The 21,035-nt window shown below is 45.9% G+C and overlaps 4 protein-coding genes across 8 annotated transcripts in view; all 4 read right to left on the reverse strand.

The window, feature by feature from the left end:
- The window catches only part of HOXA3 (homeobox A3), a 44,885-nt gene extending 32,648 nt beyond the window's left edge, over window positions 1-12,237 (reverse strand). For 4 of the 5 annotated variants that reach the window (XM_071560983.1, XM_071560982.1, XM_071560981.1 and 1 more), the window contains exons 1-2: window positions 12,154-12,237; window positions 279-383 (exon numbers count right to left, since the gene is read on the reverse strand). The gene's annotated coding sequence lies outside the window, so the exon portion shown is untranslated. The remainder of the gene's footprint in view (window positions 1-278; window positions 384-12,153) is intronic. The other variant, XM_071560984.1, reaches the window with a different exon arrangement.
- HOXA5 (homeobox A5) lies at window positions 1,261-3,902 on the reverse strand. The gene is made up of 2 exons (XM_071560992.1): window positions 3,326-3,902; window positions 1,261-2,351 (listed from the first exon to the last, which is right to left on the reverse strand). The coding sequence occupies exons 1-2, from the start codon at window positions 3,885-3,887 to the stop codon at window positions 2,101-2,103; spliced, it is 813 nt and encodes a 270-aa protein (XP_071417093.1). The 5' UTR covers window positions 3,888-3,902; the 3' UTR covers window positions 1,261-2,100.
- On the reverse strand, window positions 5,980-8,128 carry HOXA6 (homeobox A6). The gene is made up of 2 exons (XM_071560993.1): window positions 7,554-8,128; window positions 5,980-6,249 (listed from the first exon to the last, which is right to left on the reverse strand). Exons 1-2 carry the CDS (start codon window positions 7,987-7,989, stop codon window positions 5,990-5,992), a joined length of 696 nt encoding a protein of 231 aa, XP_071417094.1. The 5' UTR covers window positions 7,990-8,128; the 3' UTR covers window positions 5,980-5,989.
- Window positions 12,238-13,374: 1,137 nt separating the features above from the next.
- Window positions 13,375-16,692, reverse strand: HOXA7 (homeobox A7). Its single transcript, XM_071560997.1, has 2 exons — window positions 16,193-16,692; window positions 13,375-15,187 (listed from the first exon to the last, which is right to left on the reverse strand). Exons 1-2 carry the CDS (start codon window positions 16,566-16,568, stop codon window positions 14,901-14,903), a joined length of 663 nt encoding a protein of 220 aa, XP_071417098.1. The 5' UTR covers window positions 16,569-16,692; the 3' UTR covers window positions 13,375-14,900.
- Window positions 16,693-21,035: the final 4,343 nt, after the last annotated feature.

Raw genomic sequence — 21,035 nt, forward strand, 5'->3', positions numbered from 1 at the left:
TTATTGTGGTTTACTTTGATTTGATCGCTAAAATAGAGAGCTAGCTGCTGCGAGTGAAGGGATGGGGGGGGGGGGGGGCGAGATTCGCAGCACAACCTGGATCATGAGTGGTTGATCCTGCCTCTCAGGCTCGGTGGGACCGTCCTGAAAAGCTCCAGGCAGAAAGGAAGGGAAAGAGAAAGAGAAAGAAGGAGAGGCTAGAGGCAGCGAGAGCGAGCAGAAGCCTCGGCTTCCTCACTGCACAAATAAACTTTAAGGAACTTGTGCACAAAACTTACCTTTGACTTGCAAGGAGCCATTTTTCATATAGTATTGAGAACTTGTGGTTTGGATACTTCTGTCCCTAAACCTGACAATTTGAATGGCCAGGAGGCACACGTAGCCTGCAAAAGAGTCAAATGAAGTCCAGCGTCAGTGAGATTATATGTTATGTGGTATATAATGTTGGATGTCAACTCCCCAAAACCATAAAACTTACTTTAATGGCACCACGTGACTTTTTATAGCCAGTGAGCCTATCTGTCTGTGCTATGGATGATTTTACGATCTAATTCATAGACAAAACCCTATTCATTTGGCACCCAAATGTCATATAGCCGGAACTGGGGCTTATAAAGTTTACTGTTTTATAACTTTTAAGGGAAAGCATCAATGTAACCAGTCAGTAAATGTGCAAATCTTTAGTTGCTCTTAGAAGCTCGGAAGAGTTAACCATTCAAGCTCTGATGGGGTAAGTAACATTATGTTTATAGCAAACTAATTGTAACAAAGAAAACAAAAAATCTTTAAAGGAAGAAGAGTGGGAATGTGGCTACAGAGGGTTGCTGATAGACGCAGAGGGCTCAGATATAGCTGTCCTGCAAATATACTTAATGAAACGACAGGACAAATTCTAGAGCGATGCAAACACTCCTTGGCGTTAGCAGTGTGTTTTAACAAAGCACATGTTTTGGATGTTGTTTTTCTTTTAACCATCAGCAAACAGTTAACAGTTGATTCACTCACAAAGGGTGTTGATTGTGGTCCTGCGATGCAGCTTTCCACCTAGCGAGAAACCCGTAAGGAAGAACTTACGGACAAACTTTCAATTAAAAATACTTGTAGCGGACAATTGCAACATCCACCATTTGCAACGTGCAGAAGGAGCCAGGTAAAACATTATTACAAACTCTGCACGGGCTAATATTTTTTTTTCAGAGGCAAATCAGGAAGCACAACTTCTTGTTTTGCACAAACCAGATCACAAAAACTTTACAATAGAAAGTTTATTTTTTTGTTGATTTCCAGTCAGTTTTTTTTAAAAACAAATAATAATAATAATAATAATAATAATAATAATTAAAAAAGCTGATCACAGTTTGCTCAAACAGCCAGACTTTGACTATATTTGTAACTTTGTTCACAAAAAACATACATCACAGAAGCTGCGCTTAATAAGAGCCACTTCTAAGAGTTCGTGCAAAGAGTCATATACAAAGGCACAGCAAGGACATACTGCTTGGAATCACAGTTTTCGTCACAGATTCACTATTCACTACACGTAGGACAAATTCAGTTGATTTCATCATTTCACCTCTACAACAGCATTAATTACACAGGAATTATATAGGTAGTTTGAATAAAAATATTTTTAACAGCTTGGAGCTATACAGACATTAACACTTGACCACACATGCACAGTTAAGCAGGTTGAGTGCAACACATAACATTTGTACTAAACGGGGGAGGGTTTCTTTCTTTCTCTCCTTTTTTTTTTAAACTTCTCGTTTTTTCCTTTTTTGTTCTTTTTTGCTCAGTTTTGTTATGTTTTAACAGTTACTTCAAGTAACACAGCTCGCTTCATATAAATAAGTTAAAACATCTATTTTTTTTCAAGACAAAGCCATTCAAGACAAAGAAATGTACGATAAAAGCAGATCTACTTATACACGCGAGAGAATGGTAATAAACAGGCTCATGATTAAAAGATGAATAAGGGCGACAAGAACAGGGTTTCTTCACAGAAGTAACACAAGGAAGTTTTAGAAAGTCAACTTAGTACTGACATGAGACGACGCAGGGTCAGCTAATACTGCTCAGTACTTTTAATTGATCAAACGCTTAGGGACGGAATGCCCCTCCTGCAGCTGCCATGCTCATACTTTTCAGCTTATTATCCTTTTTCCATTTCATTCTCCTGTTTTGGAACCAGATCTTTATTTGTCTCTCTGAGAGGCAAAGAGCATGTGCTATTTCAATCCTTCTTCTGCGGGTCAGGTATCTATTGAAGTGAAATTCCTTTTCGAGCTCCAAGGTCTGATAGCGGGTGTAAGCAGTCCGAGCCCTTTTCCCTTCTGGTCCCCCTATGTTGTCTGGAAGAGAAAAGTACATGATTTAGATTCTCAGCAGCCACTCGGAGCCTTCGTGTCTCATTGCAGTTACCAGCGGTCAGGACCGTTATTCTCAGTCCTGTTTGGTTTTGTTTCTGGTTTGGATAAACGCTCAACAAGTTTCCCCCTCTAGCTTCTCTTAAGAAAGGCTTGGGGGAGGGAATTTGGTAGCCTCGGTAAGTTTTCGCTTGGATTTGCGTTCGATTTTTTCAATTTGAATTTTTTCCCCTTACCCCCCCACCCCCACCCCCCTCCGCTTCCCCGAAGGTTAATTACCCCCATGACTCTCCAAAATAAGCTGGTTTGGAGGATGTCTCTGCTACTAGCTGGGTTTTCAGAACTGGGAGAGCAAAGCTTGCAGCCCTTTCCCACGACTGAGTTGTGGAAGGCTGTGGGAGGCAGCGAGTCCCTGGCCGCTCTCCCAGCAGCGAGGGCAGGGCAGGTACCCGGGGCTGAAAGTTGCCTCGCTCCCCCGCGTCTCTCAAACCCTCTCCCCGAATTTGGGGCAACTCGCCCTTCCCCCTCTCCCCCAGCTTCCCAGCAGTGAAAACTGCCCTTCTCGCCCTCTCCTATTCTCTTTAATATGCCTTAGCAAAATAAATGGGATCAGCCGCGCTGTTCCCACTGGAAGATCCCCCATTCAGAGGAGAGCCGGGAGCAGTCTCCGCTCTCGATCGCCCTTCGACAAGGAGCCTTCTACTCCCCTGTCGCCGTTGGGAGCTAGTCAGGCTGTGTTTTTGGGGTCGGGCAGTTTTTTTTTTTTCCTTTCGGGGAGGACTCGCCCAGAGAAGGGAGCGTGCTTCCCTGCGAGCAGAGTTGTGGTGTGAGGGGAGACTGCCCGCTCTCACGCCCTCCTCTCCCCCTCTCCCCGACCTTGCTCGGCGCAGCCACCCGGTTTACATTAAATCCTCCTTTTCCTCCAGAGAAATAAAAAAAGAACAGGGTATTTGCGTTACCATGACTTATGTGCAGTTTTCGCATCCAGGGGTAGATCTGGGGCTGTGAAGGCTGGGCTGTGCTTTGGTCGGTCGGGGCACTTGCCTGCTCGCTGCTTGCTGGAGTGTCTTCCTCAGTCCCAGACGAGGTGCCAACCCCGTCTCTGCTGATGTGCGTGTTGGTGCTGGAATTGGACGAAGTGCTGGTGGAGTTGGCGAGGGAGTTTTTCACCCCGTGGTGACTCTCGCTGGCAGGCGAACCGGCCACGGCGGTGCAGGGCAGAGGGTCAGGGGGAGGCGAGTGGGAAGACGTCGCAGGCTGGTTGTACCTGGGCTCTGTCGAGGCAGAGGTGGTGTTGGCCGGGTAACTGCGGGGTCTCTCATTGGCACCAAAGTGCGTGGAAGCAGAGCGCCCGACGCTGAGGTCCATGCCATTGTAGCCGTATCCGTACCTGCCGGAGTGCATGCTGGCGGACTCCCTGTATTGCTCGCTCACCGAGCTGTGATCTCCATAATTATGTAACTGGTAGTCCGGGCCATTTGGATAGCGACCGCAAAATGAGTTTACAAAATAAGAGCTCATTTGTTTTTTGATATGTGTGCTTGATTTGTGGCTCTTGGTCGTTTTGTGCGTCTATAGCACCCTTGCACAATTTATGATGAATTATGGAAATGACTGGGACATGTACTTGGTTCCCTCCTACGTAGGCACCCAAATATGGGGTACGGCTTCACATCACGTGCTTTTGTTGTCCAGTCGTAAATCCTGCCTGATGACCTCTAGAGGTAAACTCGTGCACTGGTGGGGGAGCTGGGAGGGCGCGGGCGGCCCGGGGCGCGCCGCCCGTGCGCGCCGCCGCCGCCACCTCCCTCCCGTCCACCGGCCTCCAGCGCCACCCGCTGGCGGCGAGAGGGATGGCGGCGACTCCGCGGGGTCGGCCCGGGGTGACGGCCCCCGACGGCAGCGCGGAAGGGCGCGGAGAGGCGCGGAGCGGAGCGCGCCGCCGCCGCGCCGGGCGCCGCCGCCGCCACCAGCGGCACCGGCAACTAGCGGCGAGGCAGCGGGGCCAGCGGGAATTGCTCCTCCGACCCGGCCGCCGGAGAGCTGGGCGTGCAGAGAGTGCTCCGCTTTGTGCCTGCCTTCTCCGCAGTGCGAGACTTGTTTACACCAGTTCCCAAATCCTCTACGATCCATCCTCAGTCTCCAACAACGTTTATGTCCCTTCTACATATATATGTATACATATAATTTCCCCTCCCCACTTATTCCCGTCTCGGAGCTTTCGAGAGGCAGTCGTATCTTGCCGATGTGAAATGGCAGGTACCCATGAAAGATAAATATCGGGCAGCGTTTTTCCAACTAGGGGATCAAATTCCAGGCAACTCTACGGCCGCCGTTATTTTTATCGCCTCTTGGAAGGAAAAACCTCTCTAAATGCGGCGGTAGCCATTGTGCATTGGAATTCTTCAGATCTGGCTTTTAAAATATTTAGAGCAGTAGCCCAAATTTTACTGCCTTCCAAACAAAAGAACATCTGTGCGTATACAAGTGCATTTGTACAGTTTCACACGCACACTCATGCACACGCAGTATAAAATAGAGAGATATAACGTATATATTAATCGGTATTTTTTGCTGCGCTAATTTTACTTACACACAGCTCAAAGTGGAAGCATTTTGTGGCAGCTATTTTTCTTCAGAGTATCAATTTATTTTTTCCAGTGCTAAGAAATGTGAATATGCGTTAAGACAACACAGAAGCAGGGGGAGAATATCCCCGAGTTAATAAGACTTTTTATGAAAGCAAGAAAGCAAGCAAGATAGAGAGATAAATATAAAAGGAGAAGAAAATATGATCGATCTAAGCCCACAAAGCCCCAAGAAATGCAGTCCATAATTCAAAGCCCCTTCAGTGTAGAACTGAACTTACTGAAACCTCAGTGTAAGCTCAACGGGAATCACAGAAATTCGCCCGCTTTGAAACCTCTTCCCTTGCTTCCCCTGAAGTTTAACGTCGAGTTTTTGCTTTAATACTAGTAGTGCAGATTAAGCAGTTTAGAGGCATTTTTAAAAATTCTTTCTGCAATTCACCTTCACTTTAACTGCAAGTTTATATCCAGGGATTTATACGACGATTTTTTTAAAAAGAAGTTTTCTTCCTTTTGCTATTTAAATATCTTATGCTTAACTAAAACTTTTTTTTCCCCTGCAGATCACAGACTCCCAAACACAGCATAAGATGGCCCGACTTAGCAGGAGCTAGCAAAAACATAACCCCAATATTTTCTAAAATATCTTGTCTTTCTACAGTAAAACATTTCTAATTTTAAAAAAATCATTTGCTTATCTTTCCTCACACAAGCACATCAGGGACACTCACCCACACACAGATGCTCTCCTCAAATATTTAAAATTCTGGGCCAATTCTCTATTTTAAGCAATGCAATATACGCTTTGGAAAGGTGGTTATATACATGAATGCCTGTAGCTCACAAGCTAGGACTATCACATATATTCAAGTAAGTCACAGATGATTGCAAGTGTACATTTTTAACCAAGCCTTTTGGGAATTAACGGACTGTGACAAACCTACAGGATTTCAGTAGCAGAAGGAACACAAGGTAAATAATAATAGTAGTAGTAAGTGCTAAGGAAAGGCCTGGTAGCATTTATTAAAAGTGGTTCTACTCCCCTGACTTTTCCTCTGTTTCTTCGCTGCTGGGTTGTGTGGAATTTATGAATTTGTTTTCCTTTTTCCATTTCATCCGCCTGTTTTGAAACCATATTTTAATCTGGCGTTCAGTAAGGCAGAGAGCGTTTGCAATCTCAATACGTCGTCTTCGGGTTAAGTATCTGTTAAAATGAAATTCCTTCTCTAACTCTAGCGTTTGGTATCTGGTGTAAGTTTGCCTCCCTCGTCTCCCATGTGTTCCATATACTGTACCTGTAGAAGTAAAGACAAAACGATTGCATTGGACAGGGCCCAGTGATTTCAGACTAGAAAGAGCGATTAGTATATTCTGCCTCCTTTTGCCCGCACAATGACGGGGGGGCGGGAAGCTGCTCTGGTTTCCTTAAGGCTTTTTTTTCTTTTTCCCTTCTTTTCTCTTGCCTGCCTAGTTGTAAATGCGGATGTGCAGTGTGCTTACTGTAGTGGGGTAGGCGGAATACAAGGAGGTTTTAAGGGGGACCTAGGGAAAGTGCAGTAGGTAGCACCCATGTGAATCGCTGAGCAACGTCTACTGCCTGCGCGCTGGGAGCCTGTTCGTGCACACACACACAGACACATCGACACGTGTGCTATCCAGGAAGCCTCACATATGTGTCTGTGTGTGTGTCTGTACACGCATACGCGAGTATGTTTACATAAACAAAAAGCCGTGTCCATGGCTGTGACTACAGAGGGTCTCTAATTTAATTATGATTATAGATATCAGCTAAAGATCATAGAAGAGTGTTTTGCCATTTGCTCTAGAATTTACTGCTCTCGAATGAAAAGCAGCATCAGAATAGTCTTGCTAACAGTTTAGCTTTCGAAAAAACGCTATGTACCCATAACTCGGGAGGATGGGACAGTATAGGAGTCATTAGCAAACACTGGAAGCAAAGGTTTTAATTTGGGACCATAAAAAAGACATGCCACCCCAATACGACTCTCCCACCCCCATACCCCAGCACCACTCCTGTACAGAATAGCTCAATTATGTGAAATTTACTCCTAAGTCAGAAAAAATTCGCAATGCTATGGAAGTGCACCCACGGCCCCAGAAACGTGCTCTCAATATCCAATGTTCACAGGCTAATGAGCTGGGGGAGGGGAGATGTGCCACAAATGCATTGGATCCTCAGTACAGAGGGCATATTCCCTGCATCGCTCTCTGACAATGAAGAAGCAGAGCAGAGGCTTTGGGATGGCTTTAAGAGGGGGGTAAAACTGCTCTGCTCCTTTTTATCTTTTTCTTCCCCCTCGCCACCCCAAATTCCTAAGGATTCCCTATTAACTTTCATCAGCAAATCTACAAACTGGGATCTCGACCGCCGTTCCCAGGGTGCCAACGTGCCAGGTCTAAAATAACCTGGGGAGGTTTCATGTTACATATTGCCCTGCAGGAACCATGTTTTCTCCAGCAGTCTGGACTTTATCTAAGAACGGGGTTGGGGAAAAAGGAAAGAAAAAAAGAACAGAAACTTTTCCTTTCCCTCCCCCCGCACCTCCCTCCCGCCCTTGATTGCACCGAGATGCCTTACCAGTGCAGGAGTTCATCCGCTGCATCCAGGGGTAAACAGGGCTCGTGTACTTCCGGTCGGTGCCTTCGTCATTTATAATTTTGGCTTGGCTGCCGTTGGATTTGTAATGTTGATCGGAAGAAAAGTGCAGGTAGTCCCCGGGCCCTCTCTGTTTGGCACTGCCGGAGGGAGAGGCGCTACTAATGTCCTTGTCCGAATAAAAACAAGAGGCTCCATACTCATAAGAAGCCCGATTGCAAGCAATGGCGGTGTTGGACTGTTGATAGAAACAAGGTGAGGTGTAAGTCTTGTCCTGCAGGCTGCTTGCCCCGTACGAAGCCGGAAAATGCCTGAGAGCATCATAGCCCGCCGGGTACAGAGGGATCTGGCCGAGGAAGGCGTCCTGGCCCCCGGGCAGGCTCCCCGAGAAAGTGGGATTCACGAAATAGGAACTCATTTGCTCTCCCCCTCTCTCGGACTGTGATTTGTTGTGTATTAGTACATCTGGCGATAACTATTAGGAGTCATCGAAGTGGTTTGTTTCTGGATGGCCGAGCGCCAAAAGCGACAGCAGAAAATAGGAGCAGCTGACGGCAGGGCGGCCAATGGGAGAGCGCGCGGCGCCCGCTCCCCCGGGGCCGCCGCCACTGCGCCGCCAACTCACCGGCAGTCCCGGCTCCACCGCCCCGCGCCGCCCCGCACCACACCGCGCCGCGGGGACCGGCCGCGCCCCTGGGGCGGCACCGCCCCTCCGCGGGAAAAATAATCCAATAATAATAACAACAATAATAGCGATAATTCCCCGGCAGCGCGGGCAGTGTGACAGCGGCTAACGGGGACCACCCCTGGCCGCTGGAGGTGTGTGTAGGGGGTGGTCGCCCTTAGAAGTTGGAGGCCTTACGACAAGGAAGCCTCGCAGCCCCGCAGACAGGGTGGGCGAACCGCACGGGGCTCTCCGGCGGAGGGAAGGAGGAGAGAGGAAGGGAAGGAAGGACACGGCGGCGGAGGATGCTGCGGAGGGAAACTTTGGAGTGAAGGGAGCACGTGAAAGGGGGGAGCGGAACGCTGCGCAGCGGGAGGGACGGCGGGGGGCGACCTCTATCCAGTTTGCGATCGCAGTCCCACAACTGCATCCAAGAATTTTTTGAGATTTAAAAAAGTATTTATGTATTCATTCAGTCGATAATTGCCCGTCCGCTGAGGCTTCCCTTCGGAGCTCAGGCAGCCCGCCCCAGCGACGAAAATCCAGCTTTTGTGAGAGAGGCTAACGCGTCCTGCATGAAAGAGGTCTTGTACCTTAATGAACACCTCGATAATTAACACGGAGGTTGTGTCAGTGGCCTTTTGGGGAGGGGGATTTTTAATTTGCACCAAGTGCCCGAGGAGGCCTCTGGAAGAGCTGGGCAGGAGCCCGGAGCCCCCCGGCAGCCCAGATAAAGTTCTGTGTGTCTCTTCTTCACAAGTCTACCCTTACCTCCAGCCAGAGCTGAGCCGAGGGAATCAACCATTCCAATTAAAAAACGAATCAGTAGGACTATTCCTAAATAATACAGCTCTACTAATGAGTCAGCAGAAGCCAATCGGTTTCGTTGTTGCTCCGAATAATTTGATTAAACGTGGATGTGTGTCTTTAAGGGGAGAAAAACAATACGCGAAACAAACATTTCCACCTTCATTTTTCAATATGGCAGTTACCCTGTAGCGGAAATATAATTCTTGGCCCAGGGCTCGGACAGTAACAGTGCTGATGAAATTCGCTGATGCTCATTTAATCCAGCACTAACTCTGCAGTTCCTGGAGATAAAATGAGGTTGCTCATTCCAAGATGTGTTTACTCATAATCTGTGCCCATTACAACAGATTGAATAGCCTAATTTTAAACGCGCTCTGTCACGGAAAGTGACATTCCTACGAGCCCCATTTCCTAACGCAGCTTTCAAAGGAGAGTTTTGTTTTTGTTGGGAAACTATTTGTCTCATTTCCGGGGGCAGATTACGATACCTATAAAACAGTAGTGAGTTAAAACATCGCTCCACAATAGTTTGTATTGTTTCCAGTCTCAGCCGGACTTTCACATTCAGATGTTGATTGCCTCCAATTTTTTTAAACTTCCTTAACCTCAGCTCAACTAATCCATAAACACACCTGGCGGAATTACAACTCACTAGCTGCATGCTTTGAGAGGTCATTTCAGAAACAAGTATTTCTCGAAGAACAGATTTCTCCAGAAAAAAAAAATAGAAGTTTTTTCACTCAGTGAGAATAGAGTTTAAAAAGGATGAAACACCAGTAAATAAGCACAAGAAGCACGGTAAAGGCGGGGAGGATTTTAGAAGAGGAGATTTTCGCCAACTTAGGTCAAAACTAAGAAGCATCATGAAAAAAAGAATACCCTCGACAACCAAAATCCACCGGCCTTACTTCTAAAAAGTTGTGGCCAGACCATCTTTTGTTTAAATCCATCACACAGAACAAAACAAAATTTGAAATAAAAGTCCTTTCAGGCTTAAGTATATTTACATCTTATAATATCAGTTACAGACTTTTTCCCCCATCTGTATCTTTCTTTTCTTTCCCATTTTTCAAGTTATTGCTTGCGTTCAAACCAAGTTATGAAAGCTCGACTGCGGGCAGCGAAAATATTTCTTCGCTGATTCCATAATACAAAAACCAATGAAATGTGCACGTTTGCCTGGCTGGGTCGTGTTAGAATAGTTACAGTGACAGCTAAACAATCTGCACTGTAATCTCCGTTTCAGTCACATTCAGGCGTCCTTTCCGCTCCTCCCCCAACCCCAGAAAACCCTGAATTACAATAATCTGTTACCCCCAGGTCTGCCGAGGAAATGTCCTGCCCAGACACATTTTGGAGTGGTTTCCCTTCACCACTCCCGGCCGCATTCTGGAAAGCAGAAAGCCAGCCGCTGCATTTTGACAACGCAACAAAATCACACTTCGTGACACCCGTGTATTTCATCCCCCTTTTATTTGTTTTCGTAATTCCCCGCATCCCCAGCACCTCCTTCACAGAACACTTCGGCTTCCTCCTCCCGCTGAAAACCCGGCCGCGACCCCAGCCACTCTCGGATGCAGGTGCGGGGGTAGTTACCCTCTTTAGCTTAAAAGCCTCCTTCTTCTCGCACACAGAGCCACTTCCAAATCATTCTCGTGCTCGCCAGCGTCATCAAACCCAACCTTTAACTAATAGCTCCTAATCCAAACAGTTTGGGCAAGGCGGACCGTTGTTTAGACAGGGAGCCTGACCGGGGGGACGCGGGAGAATCCTCCCCAACCGGCTCCCACCATGATAACTTGCAGTTGACACATATCGAGGTACAAACGGAGGGGAAGGGGAGTGGGCAGAGCCGGTCCTGCCGGAATACGTTGCCTGGGAGCGAGCTCCGATGCTCCAGTAGAAGGTAGGCCGGATTTTTTCCCTTTTTCTTTTTTTTTTTTCTCTTGCTCTTTTTTTTTTTGGGCTCCCCCGAGCAGCTCAGGCTGCCAGCGCTGCCCTTCCCAGGGGCTGCGGGAGCCGCTCCGCGTCCGCCTCCGCCATCCCGCCACGCCGTGGCAGCACTGAGCACCAGCGGCCGCGCAATAAATAATCCGGCGCTCACTGCAGCCCCAGTCCGGCGGATACCGCAATACAATGCAAATGCAGTGTTTTATCAGCCCTGCGGCAAAGGCAGAGCCGGGACCGCCGCTTAGAGCCCTCCGACCAGTTCCTTCGCCGTGAGGAGGCGGGAATGAAGCCGGGCGGCAGCGGCGAGGGGTTCCGGGGGCGACGTCCCCGGTCCCCACTCCGCCCCGCCGACTCACACCGCGGGGCACCGGCACAGAGCCCGCCGCTCCCCCGCCCCAGCGCCGCGCCGTAACAGTCACAACAAGGAGAGAAAGGGGGGGGGGGGGGGGGGTTGGAAAGCTCCGTCTCCGTCTCTGAAGTGGGTTTGGCTGCCGTGAAGACCGCTCCGCGCTGCTGAGGAGCGCAAGCCTCCCACGCCGGGAAGCACCGGGAACGGACCCACGGCACGGGTATCATACAGGCAGCGCTTGATCTGATAAAGAAAATCTAAGACACATTCGCGCTGTTTCCGCCCTTCTGGAAATAACCTTCCCCCTGGACACGGCAGGGAAACCAGGAGACATTGTCTTGACTGGTTTGGGGTTTTTTTATGAAATTGTAAAAAATAAATTGCATCAAAATTTCATCTACAGCAAATGAAATTTAAGCTAATGAGTTAATGTTGCGAACTAATTTTTGAAATGTTTGGTGATATAAATATTTTTTCCTCGTGCTAGGAAAAAAACCCTCCATTGACGCTGTAAATCTGAATTATTAGAAAATGTCCAGAACGTCACAACAATCCCCTGGTTAAGCAAACAGAAATCAACTTTGTGAAGAAAAAAATTGAAATCCACGGCTTCCTTGCTAAATCATAAAAAATAGACATTTTATTAAGGCATATTTTTGCATGCATTAGTTAAGTAAAAAAATGAACTAAGTTGCAGCCACCTCTATTTTTGGCCGGTAACATTTCCATTTGGTTTAATTACACGTCTAATATTTAAACATATTAAACAATTTTTCCGTGCTTACAGTAGTGTCATATACATTTCTCACCTTTTAGGTTCTGGCTCACAGGAGCCCCTGTGACTTTGACAGCTGTCGCTTTGGCTGCACAGGAGACGAATCGCCCTCCTTTTGGTGCCAGAAGAAGCAGGAAATTAGCCAGGTTGCAAGTTGAAAATCTGCCACGCCAGAGCTTTGAATCCAATATGCCACACCTTCCAGCGGGGGAACTGGAAATTGCCATCCCGGATCTGTGTTCTAGGCGGCTGCTTATGCCGAACCTACGCACACTTTGTTCACTATTGCCTTACAAAGAACAAATGAAATGGGGATTGAAAGCCAGAGAGATCCGAAGCAGGACAGAGCTCAGCAAAAGAATGCGGCTCTATTCTCGCAAGGGAAATTATAAAAAAGTTCATGTTCACGGTTACCATCCACATGACCGTCAACGACCAATGGAAAAACCGAACAACTCATAAAGTTGTATTGCAAAGTTGTAAATTTTCATAAACAACAACGGATTTATGGCCTTTTCCTCATCACTAAGAAGAGGCAGGTCTTACAGAGGCGCCATTTTACCACAGAGGCAGCCCTAGAGTTTTTTAAAAGATCTGGACTTTGTACTAATTTTATTAAAATTACAATTAATACATTGACCAAGAACAGAGTGTAGTACAAAAAAGGGAACTTCGGCTCAAATGATGCTCCACTTCTACCTGTATTTATCCACCTGAATAAAGGGACTTTTCGGGTTAGATTTTTTTAATTTTTTTTTTTTTAAGATTGAAAATATTAGATCTCATTGATATTACTTGCTACCTAAAGCGGGACAATTTCGTCCCATTTTCATGCCACCGTGATGCCCCTCGTCCCCAAAAAGCCCCACGCACAATCCACACACACACACCCGACCAGATCATTTACACTTGAAAGTTTTGCATTGCACTTTCTGATTATTACGAAATAGTATTTCACTGTATGCTACTTCGGCTCGATCACCGATCGCCTGGACGGAGGTTATGACTGCAAGAGGACACGAGAACACAGTGGAAAGAAGCCCTCCCATAAAGAAGGCTTTCCGCTTTAGTAATCAACTGCACTAGGGGAAAAATAGAGAAATTGAGTAATTCCTATTAATTCATCATCTTGGATTTTTTTCCCCTGTCCTGATTATCGGGGGGAAAATGGTTCAGATGGCCTAGTTTATTTATTTGTCTACGTAAATTACTCTTTAAGCTTCCTTCGAACTGGCTCCTTAATAAAGATATACAATTAATCGTCAACAAGCATATTTATTTTCTGTGTAACACAAAACACATTTGTCGTGGGAGATAATTGAACACGGTATCACTTCCAAAGAGAGTTCACAGACATTTTTTTCCCACTTCCAATACTTACACGGCATATCCAAATGTTCACAACGAACACATTGAAACACATTGTAACATACAATTTTTGAATAAACTTTAGCCAAACCTTCAAGACGGATTTATACAGAGTTCTTAACAATACATCATGCTACAAAGTTTTCAAATTAATTACATATTTCCCAATTTATTACATGATTTTACAAATGAGCTCCAAGACGAATATAAAGGACAAAAAAACCCCACCAAAACAAAAACCTCCACAATATCTGCTATTTTAAGAAAATTCATGGTATTACATATTAATATGTTCAGATAATCAGGACATATATTTTGTGGATTTTTAAGGTGATTTTTAAAGGTTCAAAGAACACTTTCCACTGTATTAAGTAAGATCAACCTAGAAGAAGAAAACGGCCTTTAGCAGAGGCAGCCGAAGGTAGAAACCAATGGGAGATATTAAACCTCTTTGTACAGTATTGGTGCGTGTTTCTTTCTCACTCGCAATAGTAAAGAATTGAAAACAAAGATATATTGCAGCATATGGTTTTCATTTATAATTGCTTAGGAATAAATATATTATTTTAAATTTAAATATATTCAGACTTTTCGGTACCAAATTCTATACCAAAGCTATTGATGCGTACTTTTCAAATGACTACACTAACATTTCTAAAAGCATTTTGCGATTCACATTAGTAATCTTGTAACATCCTTTTGACTACTAAAATACAGTATACTTCAGATAGGTAGGCAGAGCAAGATATATAGGTAGGTAGTCTGGAAAATAGGTAGTACAAATAATTGCTGTAGATTGTAGTGGTTTGTGGCACATTTTCCCCCCTACTTGTTGTTTAATCTTTTGTTAGTGTAGCTGTTAGTTATGATACTTTCCTAACAACAATTAAAAAATAAAAGCAAAAAGAGAAGTGCAGAGCTAGTTTTTCAAAATTAGGTAGTTTTTCTTAATGTGAGCCTAATGCACTTTTCCCCTTACACATGATTGAGACTGTTGAGCCAGGTAGTTACTTTGGAAGGTCACGGCTTACTATCCGTGCAAGCAGCAGTTCTCCCACTGAAATGCCCCCAGGTTTGGATAAATTAAAAAAAAAAAAAAAAAAGAAAGCAAAAAAAAAGAAAAACATGAACCCAAATGCTTGTAGGATGCTCTTAGGATATATTACCAAAAGGTTCGGGACAGGGCAGGTTTTGGGAGTATGGGATAGTAGAGAGAAGGCTGGAAATCCACCCCAAGAAATGTTTTCATGTTTGCAAATGCTCGCTTGCAATATGATTATTAAAAGGGAACTGATATTTTTTAAAAAATAAAAGCAGTGAGTCTCTCTCCTTTTTTATTTCCTTAAAAGAGGGCTTTTCCAACTGTCATGTGCATACACTATTCTAAGAAATCACTTCCTCGAGTTGGACTTCTTAATCCTCTTCCTCTTCGTCTTCTTCTACTTTCTCGACAGAGGCTGCTGCTGACGTGGGCTCGTTGGGAGCCGGAGTGCTACTGGAGCTCTCCTCCTTGTGCTCCTTCTTCCACTTCATCCTCCGGTTTTGGAACCAGATTTTGATCTGCCTCTCTGTCAGGCACAGGGCATGGGCGATCTCTATCCTTCGCCGCCGAGTTAGATAACGATTGAAGTGGAATTCCTTCTCCAGCTCCAGGGTCTGGTAGCGGGTGTAGGTCTGGCGCCCTCGCTTCCTATCGGGACCTGAAAACAGGCACACACACGTCCAGGAATTAGACAAGAAGATAGATGGAAAGTCTTCTTTTTTTTTCTTATTATTGTTTTTAATAAACAAACAAACAAAAAGCGACCGAGCCAGAGTGAACGATCAGCCTCTTTGACTTCTACCCGCCCCCCCACTTTGTCCTAACAAAGACATTTCAGCCGCACGACCTGCCCTGCTCAGGCAGGGCAAAAAAGAAGTTGCTCGAGACCTAGAAAAAGTGGAGAGAAAACATTCAGGAGTGGAGGTGGGGGAGGAAATTGCTTTTGGGAGGAGGAACCTTCTCCCCAGGCTATGTATTTCCCTGAAACCTTCCAGACTCTCACGTTTCGCAAGGGGAAATAAAAAAGCTGGAAGACCGGGCTGTATTTATTTTATTTTAATGTCGAGGGCTCCCCCCACCCCTCCTAGATCGTAAACAACATGTCGCATGTAGCTTCAGAACAGAGCACTTCTTTTTCACGTACCCTAACCCCCCCACCACCACCCCCCTTTTCCTCTTTAGTACATTTCTATAGATCCTTATCTCCGTGGAATGGGCAGGGGGAACGAGAGTGGCACGTCTCGACAACGTGGGTTGGCAAAGCCCTCAACAGCCCGTCCCCCGGTCCTAAACGCCCCTGTCCCCTCCGCCTTCCCCAGCGAGCGGGATTTTTTTCCCAACTTCAACCAGAGGGCAGAGGAGACACTTACCCATGGGGGCTCTGGGAACACGCAGCCAACTCTCCGCTTTTCCATAGCAAACAGAGCAAATCAACTCAATGCTAAAATTCCATAGCAAATGGAGTTAAATAAATTTACGAGGCTAGAACCCATTAATTGGGCAATAAAAAGTTTTATGATACTCATTTACATACAATGCCACAGGCTTTCTACGCAATGGCGCCTCGGCTATAATTAAAACCATAAAGGCTGTGCTGACAGTAATCCTGGCGACAGGCTTTGCCTGGCTGCCACAGCTCCAAGCCCTCTCCGCTCGCCCCTACCTGAAGACCTCATCCAGGGGTATATCCGGAAATTAGGCTCAGCCTGGTTGTGCAGGTTGCTTTCCTCCGCTTTCTCACAGCTGGGTTTGGTTAGCTCATTGCAGAGGACGGGAATGTTCTGATCAAAAGAGGAACAATGCAGGTTGTAGGCATCAGAGCCTAGGCTGTATCCGGAAGAGAACGGGCTTTGATATATGGTACTGTTCACATTGTACAAGCCGGGCATGGAGGAGGCAAAGGCACCCGCGCCTGGTCCATAGCCGCTTCTCTGAGAGTTGCTTGCAAAGGAGCAAGAAGTAGGCTCCGCATTTTGGAAAAGAGAAGCCCCCGCCGTATATTTGCTAAAAAGCGCATTCACATAATACGAAGAGCTCATAATTTTGACCTGTGATTTGTTGTCCGGCAGGCTTCAGTGTCGGTTTTACGAGGTAGCGTGATATATGATAACATTACACCCCCAGATTTACACCAAACCCCATTTTCTTTTGGACTGAGCTGCCTCGAGCACGTGACCGGTCATATGACGCCTCCCGCCAATCCCCGCCCGCCTCACAGGTGGTGCCGGCCGGGGCCCGCCGGTGCCCGGCTATGGACGGGCCGGGTATGCCGGGGACGCCGCCGCCGTCGCGCCCCGCAGCGCCCTCCAGCAGCCGCCACACCGCGATGAGCGAGAGGGGAGCGCTCGGCCCCATGGCAGGACTTACACACACGCCGTGTGGTCCTTAAGACCAAGACGGGACGAGGGGGTGTTGCGAAAATTCAAATTAAAGAAAAAATCCATATATATAATCTTTAAACTTGACATATATATATATATATATATATATATATATATATATATATATATATATATATGTCAAGTTTAAAGACGATGGCTCTTTTTTTTTTTAGTAAAGGGAAAGAAGCAGGCGGTAACCCTGCAACGGGGTTTGTGAGGGCACTTTCCGCGCTCCCAAGGGTCTGGCGAGCCTTGGAAATCAAGACGCTTCCCAGCAGTCAGCCCAAGAAAAAAGTCACAGTCACCCTTCTCAGGGAAAAAAAAAACCAAACCAAAAACAAAATAACCCAAACAAACAAAAAACGCCAAACAACAGAAAAACCAACCCTCAAAACACAAACCCCACAAAACCCCCCATATCAAGCAAATAAACCCCACAAAAGAAAAAAGGGGAGAAAAAAAAGCGAGGACTCAGCTTTCTGAAGGTCTCAAGGAGGAAAAGCAGAATAAACCAAAACTCCCAAAGCTGAAGAAATCACCTACAAATGGCTTCAAATCGCCGCCGCCTGTTTACTGTCCCTGTTTACCTTTCTGCCCTACATACCTTGCAGTCCTGAGTGTGAGGCGGCAGCGGTATGCTCGGATGACGGGGAGCGTTGCTGCTTTTCTAAACACTGAGCTTCCCAACAATGCGAATGGCTCTCCATTGAGGATGCTGCTCCTTGCCCTTCCTTTAAACGGATCATAAAATGAGTTTCCTTGCCTCAGACAGGGAGTCCTGGTAAAGACAGCTTTTACTGCCTGCCTGTATTGCACATCATAAACTGGAAGGAGCACAATGGAATTGCCCCGGAAATTCTCCTTTCAATTATAGTTTGGTGCCTCGTGCACAAAGACTTTCTCACCAGTTAAAATTGTTCTTGGTGATATTTCGCACGGACCCTAAACTTTAAGTTTTGTAAACGTGGCACACTCTCCCCATACACACCTCCAACACACACATACATGCACATCCGCACACCCTTTGGGGCACTTTATGCGCGGTTATTGCAGCCCCATAAATACAGGTTACTGTACAGAAGCAAGGAAATTCTCTCAAGCCAGATCCCTGAGATATTAGTGCTTCAGAGCATGCAGATGTGGCGGGTGTATGTAGATATTTGCCAAGAGTTAAGTACGTGAAAATGCAGTTACTACTCGCAGACGTCAGGGAGAAGCTGGCAAAACAGCCCACTTTGGTTATTTCTTCAAAATCACCAATATTAGACAATATCCATGCGGTTGCAATCGCGGTGTGGCAACACGCCGGAAGAAGAGGCTGCTGGAAGGGAATAAGGCCCAAGTTAAACGAATGCGATGCAAACAAGACGACGACCATGTAGATCAAAGAGGATGAAGTAAATGACATTAGACCAATAAATTGCTCCTCTGGTGACAACATACCAAGATGCGAGAAAAAAAAAAGCAGCAAATATACACAATGTCTACAGTTGAATATGAATAGCATAGGACTGAAAAGATTGTCTGTGTGGCTATATTTCGAACTCTCTGGTTCTGTACAACGTGCAAGCTTATACAATTTTCTTCACATATCTGTATTTACTGCCGCCACCTTTTTTATTGTATTTGCTTTAATCTTTTTTCCCCCTGCCAACCCTTTAGTTTTCTCAAAAATTCTTCACTGAATAAATGCTAAAAGGACCCCTAGATATGGATCCCCGCCACCTTGTTTACTTCCTCCACCCTCTGCGAGTTAGGCATAACGCTGCTTCTGAAACAGCCGCTCAAATCTCTCGTTTTGTCGTTCACAAGATCAGATTAGATCCCCGCGCCTGTAAACGCACATTTCATTTGAATTTATTTTTTTCCTATCGGAGAAACAGCGAACAGGGGCAGATTTCAAGATTTCGGTCACTATAATATTGTCAAACGCGCTGAAAATAACCCTCTATGCTGAATTAATTGTATTTTTTCCTTTGAGCTCTGGACTACCTCTTTGCCTCTGAGCTTTTCCGGGAAGTAAAATGTAGTGATAAAACGGTGCTCATAAGTTATAAGCGACCTGGGAGCACTACATGATTATGGCTTGTGTACTAAGTAGTATCTTGATGTGGTTCATACTAGAGAAGATTTTGTTGGTTTGGAATCTGTTCTCGCCATAATTTATCCACGATTATAATGGAGCGTGCTGTGCCAAGTTATTACTTAGTATGACGACATATAAACACTTTTTAATTTCAATGTAGTTTTACTGCCCAAGGAAAAAAAATCATAGTAAGTTTAGCAACGTCATTCTAGACAAACATTTTATAGGAAGGCTGTTGTTAGAAAGCAGGGAGTGGCTGTTAGTCTTTATCCCTAGAAAGAATTAAATCTTTGAAACAGCGGGGGGAAAAACTATCTCAGTGCATTACTTTCCGATGCTAAACTTCGATATAAAGAGATTGCCTTTGGTTTAAGGAAATGTAAATGAAATGCAGAAAAAATAGTTCTGTTACAGTGTACAGTGCAGTGATTTGTTCAGTTGTCTGCCTAAAACTTAAAAAATACACCGTTCATACTTCACCCACATTTTGTATTTCCTTTCCTTCATTTTTTTCCTTCCAATTATTTTTTTCCTCCTCTCTTTTTGCAACTGCCATCAGAAAATATTCCACAACTCCCTACTAAGCCTCATTCTCAAGACACGGAAGCCAACAAAAGCAAAGCGGGAAAAAATAGCAGAACGATTCTAGGAAACAAAATAGAAGGCGAGGATAAGTTAGGAATGACTTTGAAAGACACATCAAGTTTGCAGAGCATCAGCCTACTCACATCTGTGTAATATAACGGGTCTCATAGACCTGAAATTGCTGGGGACACAAGCAGGGGATTTTATTTGTATCAAAGACAGCTGTTAAAGAATTTCACCCGCCAGTAAATAATTTTCGAATGAGATTTGTGTGGCACTGCAGGTTCCCTTCACGGCTGTCTCAGATACGCGGTGCGGACAAGGGCATTGGAAAACGCATCAGTTGGCCCCAGCGCTGCGAGGGTGAAGCTCTTCGGGAAATCTACCGAGTTGAGCCGGGGAGACCCTCTTCTATCATGACTGAACCCTTCAATTCCCCCTTTCTCCCAATATTTCATTTCACACGAGCCCTTCGGGAGATCAGGATACCCTGCTTGCAGGCTCAGAGCTTCGTCAGAGAAAGGGGAAGATTTGACACAATGGAAAGAGGAATTGGCAGTTCAGTGCTAGGGCTCCATCCGTCTCTATCAGGTAATAGGAAATGTCTCGGTATTTTGAGAATAATAAATGCACGGGATGTCCTTGGTGTAGATGAAGCTCTTCTGCCACGAGTACATCGAGCATGACCATGCAGTAAAATGCCACCTTAACGGGTTCCGCTTGGCGGGACAAGGTGAGGGGGAAAACTCCTGCATAAGGGCAGAAAAAGTACCCTCAGACCCACCAGCCTTTGTTAAAACCATTCTAGAGGTTCCAAGCACAGTTATGATCTCATAAAGTCGACATTTTAGGAGCTTTCGGGCAGGCGGCCGAGCGCTTGATGGCGGAGGGCTGGCGGGCGCTCTTTCGCGGGCTCACAGCGCCACCTGCCGCCGCGCCGCCGCCACAGCCGTCCAGCCGCCGCCGCCCCGGTCCGGCCCGGCGGAGCCAGCGCCTCTGCCCGCCAGCCCGCAGAAGATAAATGTTCACCTCCCAGCCTGGATTTAAGCAGGGGAAGGCCAATAAAAGGTTGTTATTTCCGCTCTCCCGCTTTATCTAAAACAGCCAGACAAAACAAATGAAAAGGCTTTTGTAGAAAATCTTAATTGTGGCTGGACAGTTGTAAACTCATTAAGAGCCGAATTCCAGACAGTTTGCAGACCCGTCATTTATTACACACTCTTAATGCTGATTCTTTGAAGTTGCCTCTGTCTGCAACAACAGAGGGCGTCCCAGCATCCCCAAATACCGGCTCAGGGATCAATTAGGTGGGGTTTTGTGTGTGTGTACACCAGAACGAGCTCCCTTTTGCTAATTAGAACTCATCAAGTCCTACATCGGATTTTTTTTCTTTTTTTTTTCTTTTTTTTTATTTTAGGTGAAGACGAAAGCATTTTTTCATCCCGCAGTTCTGC

Source organism: Pithys albifrons, chromosome 7, assembly GCF_047495875.1.
Source record: "Pithys albifrons albifrons isolate INPA30051 chromosome 7, PitAlb_v1, whole genome shotgun sequence".
NCBI lineage: Eukaryota > Metazoa > Chordata > Aves > Passeriformes > Thamnophilidae > Pithys > Pithys albifrons.